We start from the raw sequence: 15,362 nt of genomic DNA, 5'->3' as shown, positions 1-15,362 counted from the left end.
ATTGTATAATAAATAAATTATACTATATCCGTGCGCGTTAATCTGTAAAATATCCATTAGCCAGAAAAATGTATATAATTCATTTTCATTCTTTATTCTCTAAACATTTTCTATTTGATGCTGATTAACAAATTCGCAAATACCTCTCTGGCATGTGTTGTGTGCCAACAAAGGAGATTACATAATGCATCACATACCTAATCCAACACACGCGTACGACGCAGCACGCATGGGAGAAAGTATGTGTATATGTATATATATTGCGGACACACACACACATCATCAATCCATGCTATTCGAAACGATAGCGAGTTTGCAGATCACACATTCCCGATTACATATATATTATCTGTTTTGTTTGTTCTTCTTTTTTAGGATGTCAAATCGTATGCGAGGATAATCGATCGATCAATTTCTGTAAATAAAACTATCAATAATAGAATAATTTTACAATGATACAAATAACATTTCGATCGTATACTTTCTTTTTACGCGTTGCTGCCGTTATTAAAAGCATTATGCCAGTTCTTTTTCGTGCGAATTACATATAATGCAAGTGGATTTAGAACAATTTAGACACAGTAAATTAAGCAATTTAAGATGGATCATTTATTATGCAAGCAGATTGCAATATTTTCTATGAGAGAGAAAAAGGATGGAAATTTAATAATATTTTTAAATTAAATTAAATATATAAGAAAGCATAAATAGAAAATATATATTGTGATTACATAACAGGATTATGTAATGAAAAAGTAAGGATAATATACAAATGTTTTCTATGCGATGTTATAAAAATTCCATAATACCAATAATTCTACAATTTAAATATTTTAACGTATTTTAATTTGCATTTCGCAAGAAGTCAAAGACTCGACTCATTTAAATAATTATGATTATATCTAAGTCTCATATATTCAAAATTAACTTGTAAGCAAAATAAATATCTTTTTCTGTATTTACTCACCACTAAAAATGCCAGTGCGACCCTCCTCCAGTCCATGGCTAAAATAAAAGAGAAAGTCTTATTAATAACTGGGTCGAACTCTGTGAGAATACGATCGACTGTGCAAACATCATCTTCACCATGAAATATAGATGGTAAAAAATTATCGAGAATTGGCTATTTATTATTGCACTTACACGCTTATTCGAAATATATTTTTTTATCCTCAGCGGCACGGTAACTTTTAATCAATAAATTTATCGAATATTATTCGATAATATACCTTTTTAAAAAAAATATATATATATTTTAAAAATATTAAATTAAAAAATTAAAACTATTATATATTACTATTTACTTCATAAAGAAAATAAAAAAGGATAAATAAATAAATTTTAATCTTCCAATTTTTAAAATTATTTTTCACAACAATAAAACTTCGTACAAAGAAATTTTTTTTTTTTCTTCTTTCTTGACTTTTAGTTTCTTGCCGATTGTACCATAAATTTTAGCTCACCTTGTATAATTATAGAAAAGTATAACGGTTTTATAAAAGAAAATTGTTTTTCGATTATTGAACTTTTTCAATATTATATTATGTGTATGTTATTTTAAAACGAAATAATAAGTAAATTTGCCTAACGCGTTTTAAGATATGATGATTGAATCACTTTCGCTCCACACAACCCGTTTATTCGTTTCCTATCACTATCTTACTCCCGTTATCGATCTTGAGCTCGCTTTTAGAGACTTGTATCTCGCACATCCTTTATGTTAATTCCATCTAATATATAGAAGAGACCCGTGAAGAGAACCTAATATCCTCTATCCTATAAATGCCTCCCCCCCCCAAAAAAAAAAAATCGCGCGATGCCTCGTGATGTCACCCCGAACGAGGGTTAAGACCTATCTCTCTTTCTCTCTCTCAATAGCGAGACAGACGGTAAACGTTTTCAGGCGGGTTAGTATATAACGGGGGCCCGTTTGGCGCGTTTGGATACAGGCGTTCGCCTGCCGAGAAAGCGCGACACGTTTGTTCGCGAAGGCGGTGGCGGCGATGTGCACGATGCAAAACGTTCACTTTTTAGAACACCACGATAGAAGGCGACGAAGAAAAATATGATCGACCTCGACCACCACCGGACCATAGTCGGCTATGGCCGCTTATCGCGAATCCTTTTCGACTTATGATTTATGAGACTACTGAGATCGACATCCCCGCGCGACGACATCCTGTGGCTTTCTTTCTTATAGATACGGGGGTTATCGTGATCAAATTCACGGCCAGGGACATGTCCTTGGTGATGCTCGTCGCAGTCGGGGATAGGGTTGCACGAGACCCAAGACAAGACAATTTTTCGCAAAAATATTGTATTGGTCTTGAAAATTTTAATCTTGTCTTGGTCTTGAGAGGATTTTTGTATCAAAGATCTTGTCTTGTCTTGTCTTGCCTTGATTTTTATTAACAGTTTTTATTTAACACTAAATTATTTGTCAGCTTGATAAAAAAATAGAAAATAGTAAGTACATCTGATGTGTCTTCCATTATCCGAAGCGCCGAGCACGATTTTCGTTTGTCCTTTACTGCGTATGCTCACGTCTCGATTGTGCAGACGCAGTCTAAAAACTAAACCAAGTTCTTCTGCTGAACATGCAAACATTTCCGAAAGTGATAATGAAAGTTCGGAAGTAAGTGCAGTTAAACAATGCACATAGAAAACTTATTTTAAGTATGAAACAAGAAACAATGAAAAAATCGACGTATGTTTATTATGTCAAAAAGAAAATGTGATTAAAGAAATAAAAATGAAAAATAGTAACGCTACTGGATTAAAAAACCATTTGGAGAAAGATCATAAAAAAGCATATGAAGATTTATTTGGATTAAAAGCAATGAAAAATAAAATATTGTCAGAAAAACAAAAAGCGATAGATATATTATTTTTAAACGTAAGTATTGAAATTAAACTTTATAAATTAAGTAATATAATGTAATTAATTTGCGCTATTTTTATGTCACATTAAAGTGTGTAACGATAATGATGCGCAGACTCTTTAAATTTAAATTTTTTAAAGTTTTTAAATTTATAAATGTTTTTATTTACTAAGAATAAACAAAATTTTTTCTCTTTCTCGCCTATTTCCATATTAATTAAAATCTCCGTTCAGAGATCGGGAACAATTAGATAACTTTTTTTTAAAACCAAGACTTCTTGATTTAATTAATTTAAAATCTTGTCTTGGTATCTCGTGCAACCCTAGTCGGGGGTGAGAAGAATCTTTCCTTCGAAAGACACAAAGTATCTTCCGAAAGAAGTAAAAAGATATCGAATAATAATATATATCGATAATGAATTATTAATAGTAAAAAAAAAAAAAGATAGAGAAAAGGATTATTATAAATAAAAGAATATATTATTTAATTAATTATCTATTTATAATATTTAAAAAATTAATTAATTCATATCTCTTTTATTAGCATAAGATTAGCATAAAATACTTTACGCAATTTTTAATACACATTTATATCGATGCTGGTTAGCAAGGTCGAATGATTTGAGCACCGAGGTTGACATTTCGACGGCGGAAACAGCTGTCGCGCAGGTGATTTAAGGTTTCGGTTCGAGTGTGCGGGGGAGCCACGATGGATAATCGAAAAATTCAAGGACAATATAACGAGCAGTATTTACGTGAGAAGAGTCCCACGTAACGAGCCGGAAAATCCTCTCTCTCTCTCTCTCTCTCTCTCTCTCTTTCTGTTAGAAAATTGGAGAAAATAATGCGGTAATCTCTATACATGTTCTTCATTATAGAGGACATGAGTTATCCTTATAAATTCAACGTATGCGTCTTCTCATCCAATATTCATATTCTTTATAATTTAAGATAATAGACTAAAAAAATATTAACTAAGTAATAAGAATTATATGAGCAGAAAATAATTAATATTAATATAATTTAGAAATTTATGTATTTTATGTATGTTAACGCAATTCAAAATCATGATGAATTAAGTAATTGAATCGTGTAATATGCAAATAATGTCCGAATATTAATATAATACTTATGCCGCGCAAGCGTTAAAATCACTGGAAAATTCAATGCCTATATACAGGGTGAGTTTTTTAACCTGAAACTTTGAAATATCTCGAAAAATAAGCACTGAACAAAAAAAATGTTGATAATCAAAATTTAATCCTTCCGCGGGGGAAATATATTAGTGTTAAAATTCGTCCCCCACCCCCCACTTCCTGAGGGGGGGGGGGCAACTTTAAAATCTTAAATGGAAACCCCCATTTTTTATTTAGTATTCTTGTAGCTGACATCGAGAGCTTTCCAAAACACTATAATAAAGTATTTTTTTATTAAGTACTTTTTGAGTTATTTTATATTTTAATCTGACATAAAATTTTGATATAAAAAATTAAATATTTCGTAAAATATTCAGTTTTCGATAATTTTACCGTAATACTTCTATGTACAGAATAATAAGACAAATTAATTAGTGCAAAAAAAAACAAATAATTGTTTAAAAAAATACATTGTAAATAATTTTCTTAATGTATTTCCCCCGCGGAAGGATTAAATTTTGATTATCAACATTTTTTTCGTTCAGTGCTTATTTTTCGAGATATTTCAAAGTTTCAGGTTAAAAAACTCACCCTGTATAAGAAACGTGTAGAGGGAAAAAATTTCCGGTGACCTTAACGCCGTATTTTATGCGTATGCGCTTAATAGAGATCCGTGATAATTACTATTAATTTTAAAAATCCCACATCATATAAACTGTACAGATCAATTCTAAAGATAAATCTGTTATTTTTGCGAAACTTCGTTACATAATACGTAAATCTACTTTGAAATTGCTCTTTCCATTTCCATAATAACGACTTCGAAATACTTATCTAACCCACACGACTTCGCAGTACGGGCGATTCGAACCTTGATAAATGCATATTTGGTTAAAGCTCGCCCACAACACGAGGCGCCGACGAATCCAACGAACGGCCGAAGCCTTGGGCTTGATTTCTGTTCCATAACAATCGTTATTAAAATGACTATTAAATTGATGCTGTCCATCTGACAGTTATCGTCACGCGTTTATCATTTATTCAGAAATACATACTATCGCATTCGCAAAATTATCTTGAGACATGTGTCGGTGAAAATGTAATTTTTAAATCAAACCGTCGAAATTTTTACCGATAAATTTAAATATCGATAAATTGACGGTAGCATAAAATTAATCTTGTTTTCTAATTTATTTAATAGTGAATGTGTACATTTATTTATTTATTTTTTTCAAAGTGTTAATTAAAACAGTATTCTTGAGTGTCCGCTAATGTAATTATTTTTTGACGCGAAAAAAACATTTAATAAAATCGAGAATATATAGCGCCTAAAATCTATAATTGATATAACGCAATAATAATAATTTGCAGAAATATTTGATATCCATTAATTGGTGAATTAAAATGTTTTATCGCGTTTTCCTCTTTTTTTTTAATTATGAATTTTTACAATCATAAAATGTTTCTTATAGCGTGAATCGGACAAGCGTGCAAGTATATAATATTTGTATGAATATTTGTATCACAGAGTATATATCGTAATTTGCCGATATATGCCAGAAGAAAAATGATCTTTTGCAACTTATAATAGAAAGAAATTTCATTAAAAAGATATTAAAGAGATATTCTGGAATTAGAGACGATATAGCCGTATTTTAAGAAAATATAATTCTAAATTTTCGGAAGCTACACAAAAGCAATAACGATAAAACAGCCTCTCACCTGCTGCTCCTTTTCCGAATCTCCCGAGGATAATTCCAGATTACGTCGCGCCGCGTTACGACACCGAGCGACAGCGAAATTCTTCTCTTTCTCTCGCGCGTCCGTCAACTCAAGATACAAAAGCGTCGAGGCGTAAATCAGCGGAAGAAAGTCCCGCGATAGTGATCAATCGGCCCGATCGATCATCAATAATCTCAGCTGCAATGGATCATCGGTGGTTTCGTCAAGTGTCGAAAACGCGTCCTCGCCGGCCACAAGATCCACCTCCTGTACGTCGACATCCCAAAAGAATTCCTAACCTTGCTCCTGCTCCTATCCCTTTCTCTCTATCTCACTTTCTTCCTCTCTCCTTTCTCTTGGCAATTTTGCAATCTTCCTCGCCTAACCTTTCGTAAACTTGCAAGGCCGATCGAATAGCTTTCTTCAGCGCGATCCTCACGTGTACACTTAATGCAACTTCACGCAACTTTCGACCATCACTTTTCGCGTAAGATTCGATGCCGATGAACCGATATTTAAATCATTCCTCTCGATCAGCTGTGTTGATCAAACGAACGACGCTGGTCGCGTCCTTTCTAAAAACTATGCTCCCTTTGAACTGGCATACGTCATATATGAATGAATATATACGCGTATGATTTTTCAGTACTGCCAATATAATATTAGCAGTCTACATTGGAGCACGTCTTAACACAGCGACTTTTTTTTTTTTTTTTTTCAAATAGCGCCTTTTTCACGCGCATAGATATCTCTCGAATTCGTTCGAAATTTTAGAATCGTTTCGATCTCGAAGTCGATCGCGCAAAGATTTGTTACAAGTTCTACTACAATTTTCTTTTTTATTCGAATATCATAAAGAATCGAATGATGCGTTTAATAAATAAATGAATAAACATGAATATTAGATATTGCTTGTACTTGTGATGTCGGAATACCTATCTTCACCGAATCGTTGTCGTTCGCGAGCGCATGTCTCTCGTCCATTGTTGATCCACCGAATCGTTTCTCCGCTCTGTCCTTTTATTTTGACACCGCACTGCACTTACTGGGTCCACGGTCCTCCATGGGACCGATCGAGCGTGGAGGCAAAGTGCAGAACGGAAGGAACGTCCGTTACAACCAACGCGAGAGTCGAGACTGACGACTGGCTGAACATCCGTTCGGTTCGCGATTCGTGCCGTTCGTGGCGCCACTCTCCGCGCAAGAGTGGGAAAGGGGAGAAGAAAAATGATCAAATCCGACAGAGACGGACGATTTAACTGCGCACGCCATGGATGATGGATGTAGGATGTTTTGCCACGCGGTAAAAATCAAAGGGGAAAGGGGATTGAAAGTCTAGTGCATAGACATAGTATATATTTAAATCGAGCGTTTGCCTTTATTTAAGGAGCGCGGAACAAAGGTGGACGTAGAAAAGGACATACTCTGTTCCGTGCTTCCCGCGTTCTCCCTCGCTCGCGCGTAATATAGCGTTCTCTTTCGTTACGCTACACGCGAGCGAGAAAGATGCAAGGAGCACGGAACAGAGCATGTCTTTTTCTACGTGCACCTCAACTCTCACTTCTTAATACTCGGTTACGGCTGCTCGGGTATAATACTATGGCTGCGGTCGGGAAGACGCTAGAAATACTTCGAAGCGTTTGATTAACCAATCAGGACAAAAAGATTAAAGATTCTTTATTCTGATTGGTTAATGCAATACTTCGAAACATCTCTAGCGCCTTCTCGACCGCAGCCTATGTCTATGGTCTAGTTTATATATATGTTACTATTGAACGACCAAGATGCTCACAATATAGAGATTTCTTCTTACTCCTCAAGCTTCATACCTCGCGTGCAAAAATGTATCTTACGCTCCGTCTAGAGCGTATATTTCCTATGTCCATGGCGCACGTGAGAAAAGAAAAGACAGAGAAAGAGGAGAAATGGCCAAGTTGAACGGAGAGGAATGATCTAACCGCGCGAGAGAGATATATTTGCCAAAAGAGAGAGAGTATACATATAAAATGATGAGAAATGACGATAATTATGATTTTGATGCTTCGAAAAGAAAAGAGATAGCACGATTGAAAAAGAAGACAATTAAACGAGGAGAAATTTTGTATTAGAGCCGCTTTTATAAGAGGGAAACGGGAAAAAATGAAGAAAGAAAGAAAGATGTATTGTATGAATGTGGAATAGAGATAAAGATAGTAAAAGATTGAAAGAGAAAAAAAACGCAGGAAAAGAGAAAGAGAGAGAGAGAGAGAGAGCTGCATTCATTGTTGATTTGTAAAAGATAGAGATAGATCTCGTGATAAGTTAAAGATAGAGCATGATAGGTTTTTAATAAAAAAAAAAAAAAAGAAAAAGAAAACATTGCATTCCTATCCTTCTCGTTCGATTAACGGACGTCACGCAGCTACGGTCGCGAAAAGACGCTGCAAGAACGAGTTAAGAGAATAAAGGAACATACGCGAAAGCGATGTAGGCGGGAGAAGAAGCGAGACAGAACGAGTTTACATCATCGTCTGAATTGGGTATCACATGGACGCGATTTCTTTCGATGTATCTTATCTTTATGCCAAAAGATATTACTACAATAGTGATTTTTTTTAAATTTCACGATAGAGAAAAAGTAAAATTAGATAATAATTTAAGTATTTTTAATTACTTTTCTTTAATCATCTTTTTTTATTGAAAATGTAATTCAATTAAAACGTTTAAAATAATATTTCTCAAAAAAAGTGCACATTCAGAATCAATAATCTATATTCTATATTTTATCAAAATTTCGAAGAGTGTTTGAAACAAAGATTTAAAATTTAATAATTCTGAAAAGGCCTGCAAAATTGGCTGAACTTTTCCTCACTTTAATTATTGCCTAATTATATTTTTTTTCTCTATCGTGGGATTGTAAAAAAAGCGCTATTGTAGTAATATCTTTTAGTACAAAAAGATAAAATACATCGAAAGAAATCGCGCTCGTATGATACTAATTCAGACGATGATGTAAACTTATTCTGTCCTGCTTCCTCTCTCATCTACATGTTCCTTTATTCTCTTACCTCGTTCTTGCAGCGTATTTTCGCGACGGTAACGTACAGCATTTTCGAATGAAATAGGTTTTATCGTTCCGAGATCGATTAATGACGTCATATACTCCGTCTTGGATTATTAGGAATGTTTGAATTATTAGATTAATCAATGAAATATTTCGAGAATAAGTATTTGAAGATTAATCAAGGCAAAATATCTTGTACTTTGAAGCCAAAACAGCGTCAAAAATGGGGAATAAACCTTATATTATATTATTAATATATTATATATTTATATTAATCACATCCTCTTGAATCTATTTTTAGTTGAACATGCTCCATTCCAAAACGCTAATAGTTACCGGTAGGGTCACCCATGCCTGACAGATCGAAGGGGAAGAGTCAGACTAAGAGAGATACCATAATTATTATATAAAAATATATGGAAAAATAAGGTAAAACCGAATACTTTTTTGGATTTATCTTCCTACGAAAAAATCAGAGTAAAAAAGATTTTGCCGTTAGTCTTTAACCGGATGCTGGGTACTTTGTGATCGGTCCACCGAGCCAAGTAAATAATGGTTGGTTTGCAGTAAATTCTCTTAGATAAATTTATTTGCAATCATTAAATCAGTCAATTAATCAAAATGATTGTAGTTTACTTTCAAAGGTTTTGAAATAACCGTCCATAGCCGAAAAAACATTCTTTGGTACATTTGAAAATGATTATTAATTGGTTTATTCCAAAACCTATGCAGCGAACTACAATCATTTTGATCTCGTTTGAAAGATAACTTAATACCGAACAAATATAGTTTCCTATAAACATGGGTCGAAAAATGCTTCCTTAAAAAGTTAGCGCTCAAAACCCTCTGAAATCACGGTTATTTTTTACATTTTTACGAATATCAGGGAAAGTATTTTAACAAAAAGTACCGAAACAAAAGTTGTATTTTGATATAATCGTCGTAGCAGTAATCATTAGTTTAATATTTATATTATTAATTAATACAAAAATATTTTATTATAATTATTTTAAGTATTTTAAAATAAAATTTGAAATATTTTATAATGAGTCATATCATATGATAATTTAGATTGGAACACATATATTATACATACACTATCGAAGAAATGAGAAAAGAACGAGCAATGTGTATATTTTAAAAATAATATAAATGGGATAAATAAGAATATACAATAAATTACTCATTGTATACGGTTGCTTTATACATCGCCCGATGCTTCTCCAGACTTTTCTCCCTTTTTTGTTCATCCTTTGCTGTTTAATCATAATGTTCGCACTTATTCGCGAAAACACGATTAATAATGGTAGTCCTATATACGATTACGAAATACTTTGCACGGCACTCCCGATTGCGGATTGTAATCACACAAGATATATAATACTTTATTATATCATAAAAGAGCAACACGGAATACACGTACTTCGATGAAAATTTATCATCATAATATAGTATGGTTATCATCATAATATAGTATGATTATCATCGTAATATGGTTTTAACTTATTTTTAAAAGTTAAAATAATTATCTTATTTTCAAACATTAATCGTTAATTATAATCATCATAAGGAATTATGTTTTAATGCCGACGTGTTTGTCGACGACATATTGTACTCCTCCCCTTCTTTTTTTGCATCGATCGATTAGATATTTCACAATTTCTGTCTTCTAGCATAAATTTTAGCGCGAATTACTTTAATAGCGCAAAAAAATTGTAGGGAAAGCACAACCGTGAGATCGGAACACGTGTAATTTAATAAATGTCTCCGATGTGTGTACAATTACACGATCGATATGGCGCTGAAAGTACTTCGTCCTTTTTCTATAAGTGGATAATTCTTTGCACTACAACCCCATGCAAGTAATTTTTCCTCTTTTCGAACCCGACACTTTATTCCGATGCATACACGCACTTGTAAGATACATAAGTTAAGTCTTCGAGAAAAACATTTTCCTCTCAGCTTTGAATATTTTGATGTTGGATCTATTCGATAATGTTCAAAGATGATATAAAAATAGAAGTTATAGAAATCTAGGAGATACAGAAATTGAAGCCAATAAATAAAATAATTATATTTTTAAATATTATACTTTGTTATATTGAAATACACGTTATATGCACAATATCAATTTCGATGCGTTGTAAAAGTATAATACACGTAATAATATCTTGAACTGAATTATTTTGTTCCTCGATAATTTTTTTTTTTTTTTTTGCATGGAAAAATCTCTAGCTCTAAAAATAGAAATTCTTATTTTTCTAATATATAAAAAATATATGAACAATATTGTTTTTTTATATATGTAATGACTATACTCTTACTGTGCTTTTATTTTAATTTCAACTATTATTGTTATGATCTCGTTATCGCGTAGAATATATAACTGTAAAATAAGATACTGAGGTCTTCACGAGCTGTAATAAAAGATATCTCATTTATATGCTTATAATAGATATGCTACTTTAGATATATATTCTACTATATTCTTATACCGTAGCAAAACATTCTATAGATGCGACAAACAGTCCACCGACGTTCAAAGTAAAATTTCTCGAATTTCTTTGTAACAAAAACAGTACTATTTTCTGTAGATGTAATGGAGCTATATACCACCGAACGTTATACCTAGAAAATGAATTATAAACGATGAATCTCTCGATAAGATCTTCGAGATGCATCGCAAAATCGGTTTTTTTATTCAGTAAATTTCATATATGCTTGTTGTGCAGAGATACCTCAACATTTTTTAATGTAACAATATGAGTCTCCATACGTGCTGTTTTGCAGATTTTTTTCTTACACGGTAACAAATACATGGTGATTGTCATTTGTTATATTCTGACCGATATAGTTGGATAGGAACATATACAAGAGACTGATACTTGCATATATAAAGGGAAATATCAATTCCTTGACATTTATTCCGGATGATGAAAAAATCTGAAAAATCTGAGACAAATCTAAAATCTTTCGCGGCAATAAGACAGTTCAATAAGAAAATAACATTTTTTGTACACGAGGAGAAAGATGATCAATTTCCATAGTTTTTTAAACGCTGACTATGATTCCAGCTCTCAAATTATATCACGTTATAATTTGAAGATTTCCATAGTTAAAATTGCAACGAAAGTTATCTTAAGATATTTTTAATATATTTTTAACCTTATGGAAGCCATCGAGTGCTTGTTCCACACATAAAAGTAGATTTAATGTAAATAGGAAACTTACTCGAAATAGATTAAGACTCACAGCGCCTACTCCAAATATTATTAAACAGAACATCATTGCCTGACAATTGGATAGCAAGAGAGTGGACAATCTTTAACAAATAAAAATCTATTACTATCCATATATAGCGCACGCACATTATCGAATGTAAACAAACTTCATAGCTTCTCGATGAATGTCCACAGCGAAAATTAAACTCTTCAATATCAATTTTTTTTTTTTATGATTAATATTTCGTAGCATATTGACGTTCATTGCATATTCGATACGATAGCTATAAATAATAATTTGTCCGGATTATTATATTGTAAACCACTAACGGATATACGGGTGGCGATAACGTTTAGACATCGTAAATTTAACAATAATAAGTCCACGCACCAATATCCTCGCCTTGGTTCTTATTTGCCGATTTTGCCACTTAATAATAATTGGTGTTGTAATGATTAACAAAAAAAAAAATTATCATATAGCGTATTTTTTCGATTAAATTTAAACGATTTTGTTTAAGTATTTGTTTGAAAATGATAAATTATTCGAATCTTTACAGCGCCATTTTTGTATTTATACCTGGCAATTTTAAACATTCCACAAGTATGTTGAAGATACGCGATGAACATTGTTCCTATCGCTAACATTGCAGTTATTCCGATGCATAGTGATGCAATATCGTGCAGTAGTATCAAATAAAAATATTTTTCTTGATTAATAAAATGTTCTGTTACGATCAGTAGATGATGTGGTTGAGACGTATTTGACGATAAAATTATGTTGATAATATCCGACCAAAATGACGCAACGATAAAAGTCGATAGGCTATAAACGCCAAGTACTGAAAAAAAGTTGAAAACATAATTGGTATGTACATTTTTCCCTATATAAATTTTTTAAGTTTATTTACATGTTATCTGATACTCTCTTTCATGTGCATGCGTTACAATCTAAACTTTAATATTCTTTCACATCCGTGATTGATTTTATTGTGCAATTAATTGCTACTTTGCCTTTTCCACTATTTAATTATTATGTATTGCATACAGAAAAACTGTTGTAATTTGTTAAAATCAATTTTCCAAAGTAAAATATTAACAGCTCATACCTGTTAAGAAGAAACTGTGAAAAAGATTATCTTACTTGTAAGTGCAACGGTATAACGTTTGGCTTTACATCCATATTTATTTATAATAGCAATTTCATTTGCGTCTTTTAACTTATTGCATACATGAAATAGTTGTCCCAATATATCCTTCATCTGTTTCAGCAATTTTATATCTTTTTTTTGTATGTTTATATATTTCTTTTGTATATTGTTTTTTTTTTTAATAGGATGCTTTCGGGAAATACGCTTTTATGAGCGTGTTCTGTCCTTGTTCAACTTTTAATAAATAACAAAGATAGAACGGAGCTTTTAGCGTGTTCCCTGAACGCAACTATAATAATAATGTTAGAAAACATTGCGTAAAAATTTATTTGATAAGAATGTGTTTATTTCATCTGACGAATAAGCTATCAACTTACAATTTCAATTTTAAAATAAAAGAAGTTGTATTTTACTATAAACACGATAAAGAAAGATGCGGAAGATAGAACTTTGATAGCAAGATCCGGAGTATATTTTTGTGAGACAAATATTGTACACTGCAAATAGTAATTTTATTTACAAGTTTACATTAAAGAATTATTCTTTTAAAATCATAAAGACGCATATACACACACGCATACATATACACATACACACGAATGAATTACAATAGAATATAGAATTATATACGCGTATGTGTGTTTGTTCCGATATTACTTTTGTATATGTGTGTGTTTTAATTCTTATATATAAGTACTATAAGTACAACTATGTATTTATGTACAATCATAATATAGTTGACGTAATAATTTTATGTTAATCTAAATTGCGATTTTTAAATTTTACAATAAAAAGACTGCTTTGCAAAATAATTCATCATGCTAATATTATTATAAGTTACTATATTGGAGCTTACCTGAGATATAACATTTGTCGTTAGAATACTAGACAGAAAAGTAAATTGAAATCGTGTAAGGTTCGATTGTTGATAGGGCCATATGCCAACAGCGAGCAGAAGAATTCTATTGAGCCTAAAATACTTATTGTTAATTTCAGTGTAGGTCATTTCTTTGCAAGATCTGAAACGCGTATGACTGAAGTAGCCGACGAGAATTACACTTACCCTTTCCTTTTTCTGTTGATCAATCAATTATTATTTACTTTCCTCTGGTGTAAATTTTCGCACAAATTACTTAATTTCATATAATGCGAGGCGACACAAGATACTACCGCGAGAACATCCATATTTTCTCAATAATGAATAGTGTTTCTATAAAGTCTAAAATAGCGTTTCTATAAAGTCCCTAATTACGCGATCGATTTGATAACGCAAGGAAATTGAGCAAATGTCTTTTTCTCATAAGAAAAGAAAAAAAAAATTCGTTGAGAAGATTATTTATACGTGCGAAAGTCGCGCACGCGTAATCGTCACTTTTTTTTTTTACCACAATTTCACACACTTCATTTCATTGCGTGCCTTCGTAGCATACGTTTGCTCCTCGGGATGAATGTCGTTCAGTTTGAGCGTGTAGCATCGAGTCTATCTATGATAAAACGTGTATAATAAAACATGTTATATTTTTTAAGACGAATTGATCAGATCTGCGTACATTTTCAAAATTTTCGTGTACATTTTTAAATTGACGTGTGGACGCGGTCAAGATTTTGATATTCTATGAGTTACATATTTTATCAAATTTATCCCTGGAGTAATATTATTCCCCCCTTCAAACGTAATTTTGCTTTTTTAAGCTTTTTAATTTTACAGCACATATATTAATTATATAAGGCTTATACCATCACGTATTTACGACAATAGTAGAGAATTTGTATAATTCATCTCCAGATCTCTAATTTATATAATTCAAAATAAAACAGTATATTTTCATTATATAAAAACAATTTTTATTATTTATAAATTACTTATAAATAAATCAAATTATGTTCATAATATCTTCAATATTATACTTTCAAAATAAGCTATATAAACAAAACAAATTTTCTTATACTTTCAAATTAAATTAATTTTAATTAAATAATTTAAAAAATTACTATTAATATAAAGGAAATAATAAAAATAAATTTAAAAATCTTATAAAAATTTTTATTTATTAATTCAATTTTATTAATTACCCTTAAAACTAAATTTTTCCTTGAAAATTTAATTCACTTTTTATTTAATTCATGCATATGAATATCTAAATTTAAAAACGCTTTATAAATTCATAAATATATATAATTTAAAAATCAATAAAATATATTTATATT

At 31.5% G+C, this 15,362-nt stretch overlaps 2 protein-coding genes across 4 annotated transcripts in view; both read right to left on the bottom strand.

The window, feature by feature from the left end:
- Pio (piopio) overlaps positions 1–6,892 on the bottom strand; it is a 60,719-nt gene extending 53,827 nt beyond the window's left edge. The window contains exons 1-2 of the mRNA XM_070304450.1: positions 5,740–6,892; positions 968–1,005 (exon numbers count right to left, since the gene is read on the bottom strand). Coding sequence (XP_070160551.1) covers positions 968–1,003 — 36 coding nt within the window. The 5' untranslated portion in view covers positions 1,004–1,005; positions 5,740–6,892. The remainder of the gene's footprint in view (positions 1–967; positions 1,006–5,739) is intronic.
- A 4,005-nt stretch (positions 6,893–10,897) lies between these two features.
- On the bottom strand, positions 10,898–14,755 carry LOC138937574 (odorant receptor 9a-like). 3 transcript variants are annotated; one of them, XM_070303965.1, is made up of 10 exons: positions 14,011–14,755; positions 13,532–13,651; positions 13,148–13,265; positions 12,584–12,845; positions 12,171–12,287; positions 12,014–12,104; positions 11,586–11,734; positions 11,278–11,410; positions 11,107–11,199; positions 10,898–11,019 (listed from the first exon to the last, which is right to left on the bottom strand). In XM_070303965.1, the coding sequence occupies exons 1-9, from the start codon at positions 14,158–14,160 to the stop codon at positions 11,149–11,151; spliced, it is 1,191 nt and encodes a 396-aa protein (XP_070160066.1). In that variant the 5' UTR covers positions 14,161–14,755; the 3' UTR covers positions 10,898–11,019; positions 11,107–11,148. The 3 variants fall into 3 exon arrangements, 2 of the variants coding, with proteins under 2 accessions (XP_070160066.1, XP_070160067.1); XM_070303966.1 differs by lacking the exon at positions 13,532–13,651; XR_011447533.1 differs by lacking the exons at positions 10,898–11,019; positions 11,107–11,199 and having other exon boundaries at positions 11,329–11,410; positions 11,521–11,734.
- Between the last annotated feature and the right edge of the window lie 607 nt (positions 14,756–15,362).

The sequence above is a fragment of the Polyergus mexicanus genome, unplaced genomic scaffold, assembly GCF_030449975.1.
Source record: "Polyergus mexicanus isolate NDT 795.1 unplaced genomic scaffold, iyPolMexi1.0 SCAF_11, whole genome shotgun sequence".
Lineage (NCBI taxonomy): Eukaryota > Metazoa > Arthropoda > Insecta > Hymenoptera > Formicidae > Polyergus > Polyergus mexicanus.
The sequence above is the reverse complement of the archived record's forward strand: the minus strand, read 5'-3'. Positions and strand labels throughout refer to the sequence as shown.

What these genes read in the sequence shown, in the direction of transcription:
- LOC138937574 (XM_070303965.1), bottom strand. Translation starts at nt 14,160, where the DNA reads ATGACCTACACTGAAATTAACAATAAGTATTTTAGGCTCAATAGAATT. An exon ending in TTTATTTTAAAATTGAAATT is followed by an intron (nt 13,266 to 13,531) that starts GTAAGTTGATAG and finishes TTGCTGAAACAG; the next exon opens with ATGAAGGATATATTGGGACA. An exon ending in TTATACCGTTGCACTTACAA is followed by an intron (nt 12,846 to 13,147) that starts GTAAGATAATCT and finishes ACTTTTTTTCAG; the next exon opens with TACTTGGCGTTTATAGCCTA.